Source organism: Pelophylax lessonae (assembly GCF_965119305.1).
Source record: "Pelophylax lessonae genome assembly, chromosome: 10".
Classification (NCBI taxonomy): Eukaryota; Metazoa; Chordata; class Amphibia; order Anura; family Ranidae; genus Pelophylax; species Pelophylax lessonae.
In genome coordinates this window covers 183,255,580-183,273,278 of record NC_138777.1, presented here as the reverse complement: position 1 = coordinate 183,273,278, position 17,699 = coordinate 183,255,580, and the positions used below count along the sequence as shown (strand labels likewise).

Sequence of the window (17,699 nt, the reverse complement as noted above, 5' to 3'; positions counted from 1 at the left end):
TTGTCTATTCCAGCTGATTTTGTCTCAAGGGGTTACTACTACCAGTTGTTCTGAATCTTCCAATTTTTTTATCCCCCCCCCTCCCTCAAATCTGTTCAGTGCTTAGCCACATATTCAGGAACCTGGGCACTATGAAGATCATATCATGAGTGGATTCGATTCAGCCATCATCTTTTGTATATGACCATCGTTAAAGTGAACCTGCATCCATGGTGTGCACAACAGAGTATTTACATAGTCTGAACAAGCATTTAAAGCACTTTAAAACAAGCTTCTGTAGCTGTAGGCATTGCGGAAAAATTATTCTTCAAAATTCACATCAAAGGCACTGAAATCTCAGCTATTTATATGGAAGGAGAATCTCAGCTGCCTGCCAGTCCTCACATGGTGCAGTACAGGTGCATTAACTTATTGTAGTATAGTGCCAATTACATGAATTGCACCCCAGTGCACAGAAGCACTTAACAAGTGTGTTAGCAGCACAATAGCTTGAGTCTCCCATTTACAGCTCTTTTAAGACTTGTTTAGAATATGTAAATACTTTATGTCCATAGTCTGGGGAACACAGGCTCACTTTAAAGCTTAAATCCAGGCTAGATAACAAGTTATGTACAAGTTGGATAAACAGAAGGTATTCCACAATAACTTCTAGATGAACCAGTAGCGCAAACTTAACAAAAAGCAAGTGCCATAAACGTATGTGTGTAAAAATACGACTTGTAAGACTGCACAGAGTCCAACACTACACAGATGTCAACAATAGCATCAGGAAATAATCATATTGATATCAATCAGTCCATGATCCTTCAATATTTCCCACACACTCTGTGTGTAAGGTAGGAGAGTGAAGTGGGATTTTTCTTCTCTCTCCATATGCTGCCGAGCCTTTACGGTCTGAGTTGGTATGATGCCCGGTGTGGATGACACGGATCATTGATTAACCCTACAGGCTTTATTGCTCAAACACGAAAGTGTCTTGGGCCACAGCATTTGGTGAGTGGGCATTTCTCCTCCCCCCTTGGAGCACGGTGGTGGTGGTGACCCTTTGAGAACTACACCTGTATATCAAATCATCCCAGGAGAAAAAAGTTTGCGCTACTGGTTCATCTAGAAGTTATTGTGGAATACCTTCTGTTTATCCATCGTGTACATTTATGTAGGTTAAGTAGCTGCATTGCCATCTCATATTATATTTATTGTCCTCATTCAGCGCTTGGGTCAGCTTATTATAGGTTTCTCTTTCATAGATAACAAGTTAACTTTTTCATTGTGTCCTCCATACTGCAAGGGTTAAATGCTTTTTTACCTAGTAAATGATGAATAAGGTGAATAAATTATTATTTACCTTATTCCTTGATCCCCCCGCAGCCTCTGCTGTCCAACACTTTTGGTATATGGACGGGCCCTCAACATCCTCAAGTACAATGCAAGGCCACTGGTCCTCCATTGTACATGATATTGTTGGAGAGCTCGCACACCACTACAAACCTTCTGGGAAAAAATCCATTCACTGATTAGGCAAGTCACAGGCTTAGACCTCCAGAAATCTTCTTATTAAATGTTTAAACAGATGATCTCATTCTTCCACCTAAACAATTGGCCAGACACTTGATAAATGCTGCTTGGGTTTTGATCCCCAGACTTTGGAGATCTCCCACATTTCCTTCTCTGAGGGAGTGGGTAGAATACGTAGACCATATTTATGATATTGAATCCATTATGCACTACGAACTAGACGAACTAACTCACTTCAATCACACGTGACAGGCATAGAAAGACTTCCAATCCTCTGAAACCTGTAAAGCCATCAAAGGACTGAATTGAACTTAGATTAATATGGCACCCTTAATTCATTTTGTAAGACAACACAATAGTTATGTGGCTCCTATTTTATGGACATCTTGTAACCTATTTTCCTCTGTCATTCCCAAACAATTTCCTACCCTTTCCCGAAACTCTTACCAGTTCCTATCTTTCCGTTCCATTCTCTCTGGGTTGCCCCATTGGATCAGAATACCAGATATTTATCTCTTCTACCTGACACACAAGACAACCAAAGCCTAAAGCAGAAGGTATACCTGCATTCTTGGGACAATATTGCGGGGAACAAGGAGCTAGGTGTATTGGAGGTCATGCGTTGTAGTTTTTTTTTTTTTTTTTCTGTTCCCTCATTCTCTGATCCCCTCTTCCTCCCCCTCCCTACCTTCTCACTCCTTTTGCTTTTTTTTCACTTATACACTTAAACTCAATTTGATTATCTTTGAACAATTTTATCTCTGTAACACTACAGAGTTTGCAGAATCAAGTACATCTCATTCCTGCATGTAATACTTCTTTATACTTCTTGTCAAATGTTTAATTATTTCTAACATGCTTAACAAACTTAATGCAAGATCTTGTATTGTTACCATAGCTTTCGCTATTCATGTACACAGGATCGGTTCTAATGTAACTTTCTGTGATGTTCCTTTATGTATTTGAACAGTATTAATTTAGGGGACTGGTCTTACGAGAAGGAGGAAGCCTGCAGGAGCAAGGAATAAGGTATTTCACCTTATTCATTATCCCCTAGACAAAATGGACTCTTAACTTTTGCAGTGTGACTTCATCTTTAAAGCTTACTATCTACACAATATTTTTATTTTTGACAGTTTTAAATTGTTTTCCAACTCTTTGGCTTCTACCGTGCAATTTTTAATAGCATTATAAACACACAATGAACTCATTGCTGAATGAGTGAAGAAATGTCCCTGGAAACCAATCAGTTTCTTCTTTTACTTGTCTAATATGCTCTGCAAACACGTGAGGGAAAATCTGAGAGCTTGGTCAACATAGATATGGTTATTTCAGATACTTTTTTGAGGAGGCCCAATGTCTAAAATGAATCCCCTGCCCAAGTTTGGACAGTACAAGGCATTCTGAATAGGAGCATACCTTCCACATTGAGAGAGATATTTGATATCTGTGTCTGTCCTGTTGAACTTTGTCTGGAGTGGCTGAAGGTTCCATTAGATCCTTTGAATTCAATCTTTAGTTCCACTGGTGCTCCATGAGACACAGAAACATTTATCTGCAATTCTTTACCTGCTTGCAGTCTGGTGGTGGACAGCTGACCTTGCAAGCCAGATACTTCTTCAATGAGTTGGACAATGATACTGGTATTGAGTCTGATAGAGGTGTGATCACTGTATGCCACTATTTGCAGATGATGGGATCCTGGACCAATAAGGTGTTGAGATGCTGTATCCAGGGTCAGATTGTACGCAAGGTCTCCAGTCTGTAAACTGGACTCAGCCAAAGTTCTATTGTCTGCTAGCAGGGATACATTTATATTGGTTCCTGTAATGGTGGAATAATATGTTAGTAACATTTGTCCTGTGAAGTCGCTTAATCTGAAACCATAGGATTTGGCCAACCAACAATAATACTTTAGGTTTGTATGTATGCTCAAGAATTATATTAACCACAGTATCTCTCAGAGATGAAATCCCTGTTTATTTACAATGCTTCATAGAACCCCAGAGAGTTCCCTCCTTTCATAACACTATTCCCCATAGCAATTCTCTTTAGCTATTGCATGCTCCTATTCTAGATATTCTACTAGGGATTTAGAACCCCAGGGGTATACCATTAATACATGTAAAACATTTTATGTATTTATGTACTTCATAAACAGATAATACTAAAATATTTTAGCTGAGTAGTTAATTGTTAATCCCTTCTGAGGCTTCCGATCATGGCAAGGATTACCATAACCATGATTATGATGAAGAAGCAATTTAGAACTGATGCTGAAAGAATGTGGTACAAGCCCTAAGGTTTAGGTTTTGGACATTGTTATGGGGATATGTTGAGACTCAACACTCCATTATGACTTCTGCTGACAAATGTGATTTAAAACCAATATGTCAAATACACAGTTTAGAAGAACCATTATACAGTGCCTTGAAAAAGTATTCATACCCCTTGAAATTTTCCACATTTTGTCATGTTACAACCAAACATGTAAATGTATTTTACTTTGATTTTATGTGATAGACCAACACAAAGTGGCACATAATTGTGAAGTGGAAAAAAAATATAAATGGTTTTCAAAATTTTTTTTACAAATAAATATGGGAAAAGTGTGGTGTGCATTTGTATTCAGCCCCCCTAAGTCAATATTTATAGAACCACCTTTCATTGCAATTACAGCTGCAAGACTTATTTTATATGTCTCTACCAGCTTTGCACATCTAGCAAGTGAAATCTTTGCCCATTCTTCTTTGCAAAATAGCTCAAGCTCTGTCAGATTAAATGGAGAGCACCTGTGAACAGCAATTTTCAAGTCTTGCCACAGATTCTCAATTGGATTTAGGTCTGGACTTTGACTGGACCATTCTAACACATGGAATATGCTTTGATCTAAACCATTCCATTGTAGCTTTGGCTGTATGTTTAGGGTCGTTGTCCTGCTGGAAGGTGAACCCCCTCCCCAGTCTCAAAACTTTTGGAGACTCTAACAGGTTTTTTTCTATTACTCTGTATTTGACTCCAGAGTTACCATGGGCTTCTTGGCCTGCTTCTATGATTAATGCTTTCCTTGACCGGCCTGTCAGTTTAGGTGGATGGCCATGTCTTGGTAGGTTTGCAATTGTTCCTTAGTCTTTCAATTTTTGGATGATAGATTAAACAGTGTTCCATGAGATATTAAAAGCTAGCAATATTTTTTTATAACCTAACACTTTAAACTTCTCCAAAACTTTATCCCTGACCTGTCTGGTGAGTTACTTGGCATTCATGATGCTGTTTGTTTACTAAGGTTCTCTAACAAACCTCTGAGTGCTTCACAGAACAGCTGTATTTATACTGAGTTTAAATTACACACAGGTGGACTCTTATTACTAATTAGGTGACTTCTGAAGGCAATTAGTTCCACTAGATTTTAGTTATGGGGTATCAGAGTAAAGGGGGCTTAATACTAATGCAAGCCACACTTTTCAGATATTTATTTTTAAAACATTTTGAAAAACATTTATAATTTTCCTTTCACTTCACAATTATGTGCCACTGTGTTGGTCTATTACACAAAATTCCAATAAAATGCATGTACATTTTTTTTTTTTGTTGTAACATGACAAAATGTGGAAAATTTCAAGGGATTGAATACTTTTTGAAGGCACTTTACATGCAGGGAATTCTGCAATTACAAAGTTTGTGTATATGAATGTAATGGTAATGGCCTCAATTCTCACCTGTATTTAGCTCTATTTGGATCCACAGGGCCTCCCCATACACAGCCACACAGACCCCATCTTTGTACTCATGCTGGCTGAAACAGCCACTGACCCTAAGGCTGCCATTGGCTTCTTCCACTATAATGTTTTCCTGTGCTGTCACATGCCATTCACTGGTGGAACACTCCACGAACACAGCAAAGTCTCCAGGTGAAGAGTAGCTGTGTGTTATACTGCTAGAGACACTGAAGGACAAACACAGGTTAGTTTGATTATTTTTTCACAAGAATGTAAAAAAAAAAAAAATCTGGTTTGTAGTACAATATACTGTATATGTAGTGCTACCCCTTAGGAGACACTGGATTTGTGGGTCCTCCTCACATGTACAGCCAGGCAACAGGAATTTCCAGCATTCACAGTAGTCAAGAACCTTTTCCGGGTGCATTGTTTTTGTTTTATTAGGGCATGAACTTGGATGGGGATGGGAAGGTATGGGTTGCCCAGAACTGTAACTTGAATGCAACTTAAGGACTCAAAACTGAGCCCCCCCCCCCGCATAGGGGTCCCTTCCAGGCAACAGGATCCTGGAGCCATATGGCCAGGCTCCAGAATTTTTATGGCCTGTCTCTCCACCTTCTGGGTCTTCCCCACCCAGGGATTGGTGGAATCTCCATCAATATTCAGGTCTCATCACTGCTGTTCTGCCCTCTAAATTCTAGAACCCTGCAGCAGTTCCAGAAGCTAGGGGGAGGCAACCAGGGCTCAGCAATTGGGTCTCTGCCAACTTACTCTAAACAAATTAACCCTGGCTCCTCTGCCTACATAGATTTATCAACTAGGTTGAAAGATAAGAAAGAATCACCATATAAAGTAGTTTGACCCAGGAGGCAATGAACAACACAATGATTCACCAAAATGCAGTCCTACCAGCCAGCACAACCTAACAATAAATGGTTTATAACATATACAAAGTAGATCTAAAATGAAGGTATTAAACGATACTCCTCTTGTTGGTCACATAAGTATACCTTCCCCTTTAAGAACTCTGAGTTAAAAGCCCTGTGTAAGCAACATTTCTGAAATTACACAAAGCTATTGACCTGCTCCAAGTGACAATGCTGAGACCTGGCAATTGGCCTTGTATCACTGCAAATAGGCATCCCATAGCCAAAAGTACTAGGCATTTCTGAGGGCTCCAGCAGGCAAACAGGTTGGCAGAGCACACCATTGGTAAGGGGCAAAGGGCTGCAAAGATAACCTGACACTTAGCCCTGAGCCAGTCATACACATACATATGCATGTATGTATATTGCTGTATGTGTATGGTAGTAGAATTTGAACATCCATAAGGAATATAGGGCTCACCCCCTGAGGGGCCACTAAAAATAACCAAGGTCTCCCTTACCTGTTCAGAGGCTCCCAGGCCCAGGTAGAAGTTCCAGAGCACACCGACAAACACAGGCTCAGTCTAGAAGATGTCTTTATGAAGTTTTAGTGCAGTAATTTAACAGAAAAGGGGGGTGAGGGTGCAGGATACTCCACCAGCAGACACAGGGGGACAGATTCTCAAGCAAAACTCCTCTGGCAGCAGCCTTAAAGTGGTTGTAAACCTCAGACATGAAAAATGAATAAAGCGTATTGCTCTATAGTGTGTACTTGTCTCATCTAAGAACACTATCACTTTCCCATGTGCAGTGTGTGTGTGGGGGGGGGGGGGGTCTCTTCCCTCCAATCAGCTGTCAGAGCTCTCCTCACTGGACTCTGCAGAGTGTAACTTTAACTCTCCACCCCCTTTTTCTGACCTCTCAGTCAAGCTTTAAAAGTTGAGCACTTCGAATGGATGTAGAGAGAAGAAAGGGCTGCAGATAAACAGGCAAAACTTGTGTAGGAGGATTTGTTTCATCTCTGTGTATCACATGAGGCCATCTAATTGGGCGTATGTAAGGTTTTACAACCACTTTAAATAGGCGGTAGAGGAGACAACCAGTCTATCTGAGACTCTGTAAAAGCAATCTTAGTCCTTGTAGCAACCTCTGGCATCTAACACCCAAAGCTCAGGCCACCTGGAGTCCTGGGCAAAGGGGTCCTACTCACAAGGTCCAAGGACAGCTGTCTCCAACCAGCTTCCAAGCAACACTCCTCAGTAAAAATGGGTCCTTCCCCAGCCTGGCTCCCTAAGGTAGTGTTCTCCAGCAAGTGTCTTTAAATTGAGGTTCCTTCAGGTCCTCAGCCAAGCACAGTCCTGACAACAACGGCTCTGTAGAATCACAGGCTTCCTCCCAGGCCAGGACAGTGAGGCCTCTAAGCAGGCCTTCCTTAACATTTATCCTCTCCCCAGACACCTTCTGGGTTCCCCCTCCCAGGGATTGACTGAGGGCAGATAAATATTGGTAACCCAGTGGCTAGGCCTCCTACTCCATCTCTGGAAGATTCTTCCAGAGACAGGCAGAAACAATCATCCCACAGGTTTACAGAGACCTGACCAGACCTGAAAAATGAATTGCTGCTCCACTAAGTACAGCAGAGCTAAAAACTAAATTTAACCAGCCTAGGGCAGGTCACTATAAGAAATTCAGAACAATCATTAACTAGAGCATATCAGTTAGTCAACTAAGTTCCTTTGAAAGCCCTTCTTTTGTGCCTTTACAATAAGCCTTTACAATATGCCTTTACAATATGTACCAAAATTACAATATGTACCAAATTTCCATCCTGCTCCTTCTAATTTTATCATCACTAAGTTTGAAATTGATTGTTGATTTTACCCTACTAACCATTCAAACAATACAAACATTTTCTAACCAAATTCTAATTGTATATGGCCAGCTTTAGTTTGTGCTGCCCTTCATCAGGAAGAAAGTAACCAATTCCCCAGTATTCAATAACGTTTTAAAAAAACTATCATACGATTATCCTGAAAGAAAATAAACCTACTGAATTATCATGACAATCTCTGCAGTCTTTTCCATAATCACTTCACTTATACCACTTATGTAGCCCTGAAAACGTGGGCCAGGACACAATGGACAGTTGCCCCTTACATTCTGTGGAATATGTTAGTGCCATACTATATATATGCAATGATATTAATAAACATAGGCTTATTTCTTTGCTGACTGCCCTTAGCCATTATGTAACACTGACCTCAGTGAAACTTGAACAAAAAACATGAGTTTGTGGTTTCCTGTCTTTTAAAATGAACATTTTACATAGTGGTAGGAGTCATGAGTCACATGACAGCATAAAAAGGCTAACATATTGAGTAATAATCTCCTTCTTTACATGATATTGAGCACGTAACAGGAACTCATCTGCTCACTTAATTCATCTGCTGTAAAGATTGCTGTAATGTTCCACTTACTTCTCAGGCTGATAGGGATCAATAGAGTATCCATCTCCGGTGTTTATAATGCAGGAGAGATTTCCAGTGAAGGGAGTTAGGAGCCATTTCAAGGTGATTGTGATATTTTTAGACACCAGACATCTATCTGGCAAATCAAGCTGCAGACCTGAGAACAAAACAAACATTATTTAAAAGCCTTTAGCTGAATGCCTACCTTTACACGCACATGAGCTTTAATGGAATCCCAGTCTTTGTCCATAGGGTTCAATATTGAGTTGGCCCACCCTCTGCAGCTATAACAGCTTCAACTCATCTGGGAAGGCTGTCCACATGGTTTAGGAGTGTGTCTATGGGAATGTTTGACCGTTCTCCCAGAAGCGCATTTGGGCGCTGATGTCGGATGTAGACGTGAAGGCCTGTCTCGCAGTGTCCGCTCTAACTCATCCCAAAGGTTTTCTATCAGGTTTAGGCCAGGACTTTGTGCAGACCAGTCAAGTTCCTCCACCCCAAACTCACTTATTCATGCCTTTATGGTCCTTGATTTGTGCACTGGCCCAAATAATTTGGTGGAGGGGGGATTATGGTGTGGGGTTGTTTTTCAGGGGTTGAGTTTGGCCCCTTAATTCCAATGAAGGGAACTCTTAAGGCGTCAGCATACCAAGAAATTATGGACAATTTCATGCTCCCAACTTTGTGGGAACAGTTTGGGGATGGCCCCTTCCCATTCCAACATGACTGTGCACCAGTGCACAAAGCAAGGTCCATAAAGACATGGACGAGTGAGTACAGGGTGGAGGAACTTGACTGGCCTGCACAGAGTCCTGACCTTAACCCGATAGAACAGCTTTGGATGAATTGGAGCGCAGACTGTGCGCCAGGCCTTCTTGTCCACATCAGTGCCTAACCTCACAAATGCGCTTCTTGAAGAATGGTCAAACATTCCCATAGACACACTCCTAAACACTGTGGACAGCCCTCCCAGAAGAGTTGAAGCTGTTATAGCTGCAAAAGGTGGGCAAACTCAATATTGAACCTACAGACTAAGACTGGGATGCCATTAAAGTTTATGTGTGTGTAAAGGCAGGAGTCCCAATACTTTTGGTAATATAGTGTATAATATAGCGTCTCTAAAACTCAACTCTCTTATTGCTAAAAACTTTAAAATCATTACTGAATAGCCCAGGGGACCAAGTGCATGGAGCAATAGATAGACTGAGAAGGATATAAAATATCTAGCTCAATGAGAATTAATGTGGCTTCATTGGAATGCCCATAAATTGGACTTTAGCCTGAAATGAAGCGGGCACTATTGCCACAGATCGGAACAGGACCAATAGTGATACATGCACTTGGTACCCTGGAACATTCAACAACAATTTCCAGGTTCTTTAAAAAATATTTTATTTTTTTAGCCATGTAAATATGAAGAATTTTGTAAAAATATTTAACAGTTGTGTTTTTTTTTTATACAGTCTTAAAGAAGAACTCTTCCCTCCTTTGCACTTGTTCTGCTCTCTCAACCTACTTATAAACTTAAAAAAACTCCAGCTAGTATACCGTAATAGGGGTAATTTATTCAAGCAACTATAACAACTTTCTTTGTTGGAAATCCTCTGCATATAATCAAATAAATTATTCATACTCCTGATATGCCCGGACTGTAGTCTCTTTAAAGGGTAACTCCAATTTCGTGGGGAGAATAAATAGCAAATAAAGAAAATATAATATAGCGTTTACAATGGCGACACAAGTCATATTGAATTTGAATGTTATTATAAATTACCTTTCTATTTTAATCTGCAGCCACTGTAATTTTCTGAAAATGCAATACATTATGGCGGCCTGGAGCTGTTCTGTACACAGAATGTGTACTGAACACACCCCAGAAACATCATTTTCTGCTTTTGTGATTGGCTCACCATTTTTCCCAGAAGTCTGCCTAAGATTTCAAGCATTCCCTACAACCAAAATGTAATTTTGGTGAGATACTCCCAATAGGAACACGTCTAAAGGGATGCAGGCCCTGCAGATTTTCACTCCTATTAGACCCACTCAGTACAGGGGCATAGAGGAACAAACAGTGATTTCTTAAAAAAAAAGGAATCAAAACAAAGGTTGTTATCATCCTTGCAATGTACATAGATCACCCAGAGGGGAATGTCTTTTTCTCAACAAAAGTAGAGTTACGCTTTAAGGCATTTCATGCTGGCTGCCTTGAGGGGAAGGTTGTGACAGAGTGCCTTTGCAGATGGCTAAAGCCTAACCCAGAGGTAATAAAGCTGGACATAGACAGATCTAAATTTGTCGTTTCATCAGAAACCAGCTGAATTTCGATCCGTCTATGGACAGGCTGGTTGTACTGACGTTGATCTATCTATTGCCTTCAGTACAATTAGCCTGTCAGGTTTTTTTCGTACAATCACTTTCGGTGGCTATAGCTGCCGGAAGTGATCAATGTGTTCTGATGGCAGGAAGACCTCCCACTGTGAGAATGCAATAGTGGGAGGGATTCCCCCATCAACACTGACTGTGTTGATGGAGAATGGAGCAATTTTCTTTTCTTCAACCCATGGTTAAAGAAAATAAAAATTGCATAATCTATGGCCAGCCTAAGTCTGGCTTCATGGGATCTGGTGAAATATAAATAAACTGACTGGAGTTTCTGATTAACAAGTTATCATCATATATTTATCTTTCTTGCTGCAAGGAGGAACTCTGAATACAGCTTGGTGCAAGCATAATGTAAGCTGAAGTTTGGCACCCACCTTCCATGCAGTTGTATGTGATAGACAGGTAACTTCCCGACACAGGGCATGGCTCACCAAAAAGAGAAGCTTCAGTGGCAATCTGACAAGCCTGGAGCCCCTGGCATTGACCTTGGGAAGAAGAACACTTTAAATAAATTGAATATTTAAAAGATACACTTTAAATAAATGGAATGACCTTCACAGCTAGAGATTAATTTATAGGTAGCATCAGTTATCCCAGATAGTATTTAATTTAAGAGAACTATTCTATTTAGAAAAGGAAATGATATCTGCTTCAGATGAACAAATTAAAATATTAAATACAATTTAATTTACCAGAGAAAAAGAGAGAACACTTTTAGCAAAAGAAAAAGAGATATAACCTGGGTTTTTGAAGCTGAACTCTATGCAGATAGAAAATATACAAATGACTGAAGCACTATAATCAGTAACACATCATTAAATTGATTTTTTTAATGCAAGCTGTGTAAGTGCCTGAAACAAAGTAACAACACCAACATAGAAATGTAAAAGACTGAAAAACTGAATATAAAGCTGTTCAGAATACAGACCCCATGCTCCAGAGAGTTAATATAGCCTAGCAGTAACATACTAGGAATGCACTAATACCATTTTGTTTAGCAGTGAGTACGAATACCGATACTTTTGCAATGTGATTTGAGTCCATAAAAAAATGAATGGGCTCAAATCGCACTGTGCTTTGAATAGGAATGCGGTGCGGACAGTCATCTACTGGACCCCATCCCCCCCTGGGTTCGGATGTACCAGATTTCCAATCTCTTGCTATCAGACAATGAAAAGTCCCTTCACAGGTCCAATTATTTGAAATTCCTGCGGCTTTCTTTCTTCTCCTTGCAGTGCTGACAGTAAAGCCTAGACGGCTTCTGATTGGTCATCACTGTCTGGTGGCTGGAACTGCTGAAGACTGGGTGGAAAGAGCCATGGAAGAGGCAGGAGGAGCCCAAGCTGCAGCTGCCCATGGGATTGGGAGCCAGAACTGGTGAAACCCGTCATGCAGGGAGGTTTCCCACACTGCTCCTGTGTGAACTCAGGCTCAAAGTCACTACGACAAGCCTGGGTTCATACAGGAGCTGTGCGGGAAACCGCATGCAATTCAGACTAGGATCACATCGCATTCCTGTTCAATATAACAAATCAAGTGTAGCCCAATCAATATTAAAAGTCCCAATTCATATACATATATAAAAAAAATTCCACCATCGTGCGATTCTAAAAAGTGTTCAAAAAACATATGATCCAGTGACTTCAGTGACCACCACCTCAAGCTGGCATGTCTACTCACCTCCAAGCAATGACCCCACTACAGAGTCACAATCACATGTAAATATGTCTCTCTAGATACCACTGGAGTGCTCCTCCACAAGATGTTCCTGGACCAGACTGGACTCTTCTAGGAATCTCCAAGCAATGACCCCACTACAGAGCCACTACGCCTGTTAATATGTCTCTCTGGATACCACTGGAGTGCTCCTCCACAAGATGTTCCTGGACCAGACTGGACTCTTCTAGGAATCTCCAAGCAATGACCCCACTACAGAGTCACAATCGCCTGTTAATATGTCTCTCTGGATACCACTGGAGTGCTCCTCCACAAGATGTTCCTGGACCAGACTGGACTCTTCTAGGAATCTCCAAGCAATGATCCAACTACAGAGTCACTACGCCTGTTAATATGTCTCTCTGAATACCACTGAAGTGCTCCTACACAAGATGTTCCTGGACCAGACTGGACTCTTCTAGGAATCTCCAAGCAATGACCCCACTATAGAGTCACAATCGCCTGTTAATATATGTCTCTCTGCATACCACTGGAGTGCTCCTCCACAAGATGTTCCTGGACCAGACTGGACTCTTCTAGGAATCTCCGAGCAATGACCCCACTACAGAGTCACAATCGCCTGTTAATACGTCTCTCTGGATACCACTGGAGTGCTCCTCCACAAGATGTTCCTGGACCAGACTGGACTCTTCTAGGAATCTCTAAGCAATGATCCCACTACAGAGTCACTACACCTGTTAATATGTCTCTCTGGATACCACTGGAGTGCTCCTCCACAAGATGTTCCTGGACCAGACTGGACTCTTCTAGGAATCTCCAAGCAATGACCCCACTACAGAGTCACAATCGCCTGTTAATATGTCTCTCTGGATACCACTGGAGTGCTCCTCCACAAGATGTTCCTGGACCAGACTGGACTCTTCTAGGAATCTCCAAGCAATGACCCCACTACAGAGTCACAATCGCCTGTTAATATGTCTCTCTGGATACCACTGGAGTGCTCCTCCACAAGATGTTCCTGGACCAGACTGGACTCTTCTAGGAATCTCCAAGCAATGACCCCACTACAGAGTCACAATTGCCTGTTAATATGTCTCTCTGGATACCACTGGAGTGCTCCTCCACAAGATGTTCCTGGACCAGACTGGACTCTTCTAGGAATTCACAAGAGACAAAAAAGTAAATTCCATACAGGGCGTCCATCCATATCTTCACGATCCACAGCGGACCAGACCCCAGGTCAGAGGCAAGTGGCAGGCACTACACTACAAGATGAGCGTGTTTACTTTTTATCTCTTGTGAATTCCTAGAAGAGTCCAGTCTGATCCAGGAACATCTTGTGGAGGAGCACTCCAGTGGTATCCAGAGAGACATAATAACAGGCGATTGTGACTCTGTAGTGGGGTCATTGCTTGGAGGTGAGCAGACATGGCAGCTAGAGGCAGTGGTCATTGAAGTCCCTGGATCATGTTTTTTGAACACTTTTTAGAATCGCACGATGGTGGGATTTTTTTTTAATATATATATATATATGAATTGGTACTTATAATATTGATTGCGCTTCACTTGATTTGTTAAATTGTTGTTGATTTAAAGTCACAGGTGGACACACTTGGATAAGTATTGGCAGCAATCACAATTTGCAATTTGGTATAACTAATGAGTGGTTTATATTCTTTGTGTATAATTTTTTATTGTGTTGATCACATACTGATTTAGATATAATAAGCACTAGTTTGCACACAGACTTTTCACATTAAGTTTAATTAATATTGCGCTGATTATATATTGTGTTTATTTAGCATTCCTGTTCAAATCACATGCAATTCTTTGTAGTGTAGTTTGAGCCCATTCATTTTGTATTGGTTCAAATCGCACCACAAAGGTATCGGTTTCAGTATCGGGGAGCATTTGCACTAGTATTTGTGCAAGTACTCGGTATCGGTACCAATACCGGAATATATAGTATCGGTATCAGTGAAACCCTAATACATACATTTCCTACCAGCATAATTATCAGTAATTAGTAGTATTTTGTGATAGAGCTAAGCCAGGCATACAATTTTACAGAGCATTCTGCAGGCACTTTACCTTGAAGATGGTCCAACCACCTTCTAAAATCTATGGGGTTGATTTACTACAGGCAAATAGGCTGTTTATTTTGCAATAAAGTTGCACTTTGCAAGAGAATTTTCCCTAGAGCTTAGTGAATGTGTTAAAATTTTGCATTGCAAACAGTACCCAAATGCAAGCACAAAAAGGGGGTAAAAACATAGGCCTGGGCAGGAGGTATGCCTTGGCACACCCTAATTACTTTATGAGGTGCCGGCTAGCCCTACTTCCCCCCATGTTGTGTACCCCCCCCCCCCCCCCGCAGTGCTGCTGACTTCCCTCCTCTCCCTCTGGCTGCTATGGGGGATGCTTCAGGATGGAGAGCACGGGAAGGGGCTAGTAAAAAGACATGCTTGTAGACAGGGGCGTACCGAGGGGTTGGCGAGACTGGCACCCGCAATCTTAGTGATGGGGTAAGTGCTGGGGCAAGTCCTGTGAGTGCAATCTTAGTGATGGGGTAAGTGCTGGGGCAAGTCCTGTGAGTGCAATCTTAGTGATGGGATAAGTGCTGGGGCAAGTCCTGTGAGTGCAATCTTAGTGATGGGGTAAGTGCTGGGGCAAGTCCTGTGAGTACAATCATAGTGATGGGGTAAGTGCTGGGGTAAGTCATGTGGGTGCAATCTCTTTGCTGATGTAAATCCTGGGGCAAGTCCTGTGAACTGGTATAAAACTTGAACCGGGGCTGGTTTTTATCCTCAGTCCAGCACTGGTATGGTGTAATGTCCCAGAGTTTTGCTTGTAAAAAGGTGTGATTTATCAATGTTGTGTTTGCAATAAGGTGTAATGGCCTGGGTAGTGCTTGTCATAAGGTGTGATGTGCCTCTACTATACTTGCAATATGGTGACAAGCATTCCTCTGGCACATCACCATCAGCACACAAGTCTAAATATGTGTGTGTGAATATATATTTATGATTTGAGGTTGATAACACAGATTATTATTGGCATTATTGGGAAAGCATTGTATATGGAGCTTTGCTATTTCATGTGTACGGGTTGCAGTGATTTCATATAGCGCGGAGGGCTTTGAGTGACTGCTGGAAACCTCCGAAACTTTCAATTCCCTTTTATACATTTTTTTTTATGGTACAGGGAGGATTAGGAAACAAAATATAATGTTACATGTGTTTCTTTCGTTTCCCTTTACATGGTGGGGAACTTATTTAGGAACTAGGAACATCACCTTAAAAATCGTAGAAATCGATTAAAATTGATATAAACAAGAAAAAAAAATTATGTTTTTTAATTTTTCATGGCAGGGGGTGGGTTGGTGATACAGCTACTCGCCAAGGATGCTAGAGACCCTAGGTACGCCTCTGCTTGTAGGTTAATTGATTTATATCTAAATTGGCTCTAGTTTGTGTATGAATGTGAGTTAGGCACCTTAGATTGTAAGCTCCTTGAGGGCAGGGACTCATGTGAATGTACAATATTGTTTAAAGGGTTGCGTAAAATTGATGGCACTATATAAGAACCTCTAATAAATAAACAAATGTAATTTACCGGCCCCTTCCTTTTCTAAATGAATACAGTGAACACACTTACTCACTGTGTTCAATTATAACTGAAGCATAGTAAACAGTGTTTATTATGCTTCAGTTTGTGAATGAACAGGAAGCCGCTCAGCACAGAGCACTTCCCATTCATTCACTGTGCAGTGCAGCTGAGGCTGCAGAAAAGTCATGTGTGTTTGAGCTTTGGGGTGCACACCCCAATGCAATAGGTTGTGCACACTTATGGGTAAAAATTATGCCGCCTTACCTGTAACAGGAAATACCATATTACTTTTTTTTTGTAAATTAGTGAATCCTAAAATATATAAGCTATGGAAGAATGCCATTGATGTTCTAAGCCACATCATATCTATATGATTGCATCCCTGTAATATGAAGAATGAATCAGCACTGTACCTGAAACTTGCTCCTTCACGTTGTTCCACCTGCAGCCAGTTGTAGAGGGGGCCGCAGTTTCCTGGGCACAGAGATGGGGGCTCTGGCGTCCATAGAAACTCTCAGTAATCTGTACCACTTCTCCTGATCCACACTGTACTGTAGCATTCTGGTTATCACAGGCTATGGTAAAGCCAGATTCTAAAAAAATACATTACAGATATTTATTGGAAAAATAGAAGAATGTTTCACACAAAATAATGCAATCTGAAGTTATCTACTAAAGAGGACCTGAACTCTGCCAGCAGTGCTCAAAAAAGGAAAACAGGTAAAATAATTAGTCACTAGTATTTTCTGTATGCTTCCTTGCATTTGACCTCTTCCCTGTTACTGACTTATTATGCTCTGTTCAGCACTGTGTTTCTAGGTGGAGGTGGTCATCTGTTCTGGAAAAATTTAGGAAATAGCAGGAAAAGTCCACAAAGCATAAATCCATAGAATGATTGAAGAAGAAGCAGGGAAATCAATGCTGTGCACTCAGAATCTGGTACAGCTGTGCATGGTAGCCAATCAGCTTCTAACTTCAGCTTGTTAAGTTAAGCTTTGACAATAAAACATTGAAGCTGATTGGTTTCTATACAGAGCTGCACCAGCTTTTTAACTCTCCAGTTTTAGCAAATCAACCCCTGTGGGCAGCAGAGAATTGACATCACAGAATTTCAGAAACCTCACAATAATTGTTATTTTCTGAACATAAGCAGGATGTTTATTGGTGTATTATACACATGAATAATACATGTAGCACCCTCCTAGGTAGGTGCTAGAAGAGAGTATAGTTTTTCGGTCTTTCTGCTTGCCAGGAAGATTGCCAGGTAAATTTAGATTGCTCTCTGCCTACCAGGGAGCAGGTAGGGTCTACTTATGGTGCTCAGGTGCAGCTCAGTTTGAATGTTTCACATTGCTCCAAAAGGGAGGCATATTGGACAGTGGCAGGAAACCTGACAAGTGGGGGCACAGGCATTGTTACAGCTCTGGTGATTGGCAGAGGGAAGTACCTCTATGCATGATAGG

At 41.1% G+C, this 17,699-nt stretch overlaps 1 protein-coding gene across 1 annotated transcript in view; it reads right to left on the bottom strand.

Annotated features, from left to right (window-relative positions):
* LOC309566016 (polycystin-1-like protein 2) overlaps window positions 1-17,699 on the bottom strand; it is a gene marked incomplete at its 5' end in the record, with an annotated part of 162,574 nt that overhangs the window by 124,456 nt on the left and 20,419 nt on the right. Inside the window, 5 exons of the mRNA XM_082271035.1 lie at window positions 2,935-3,339; window positions 5,235-5,461; window positions 8,578-8,725; window positions 11,325-11,435; window positions 16,650-16,829. Coding sequence (XP_082127161.1) covers window positions 2,935-3,339; window positions 5,235-5,461; window positions 8,578-8,725; window positions 11,325-11,435; window positions 16,650-16,829 — 1,071 coding nt within the window. The remainder of the gene's footprint in view (window positions 1-2,934; window positions 3,340-5,234; window positions 5,462-8,577; window positions 8,726-11,324; window positions 11,436-16,649; window positions 16,830-17,699) is intronic.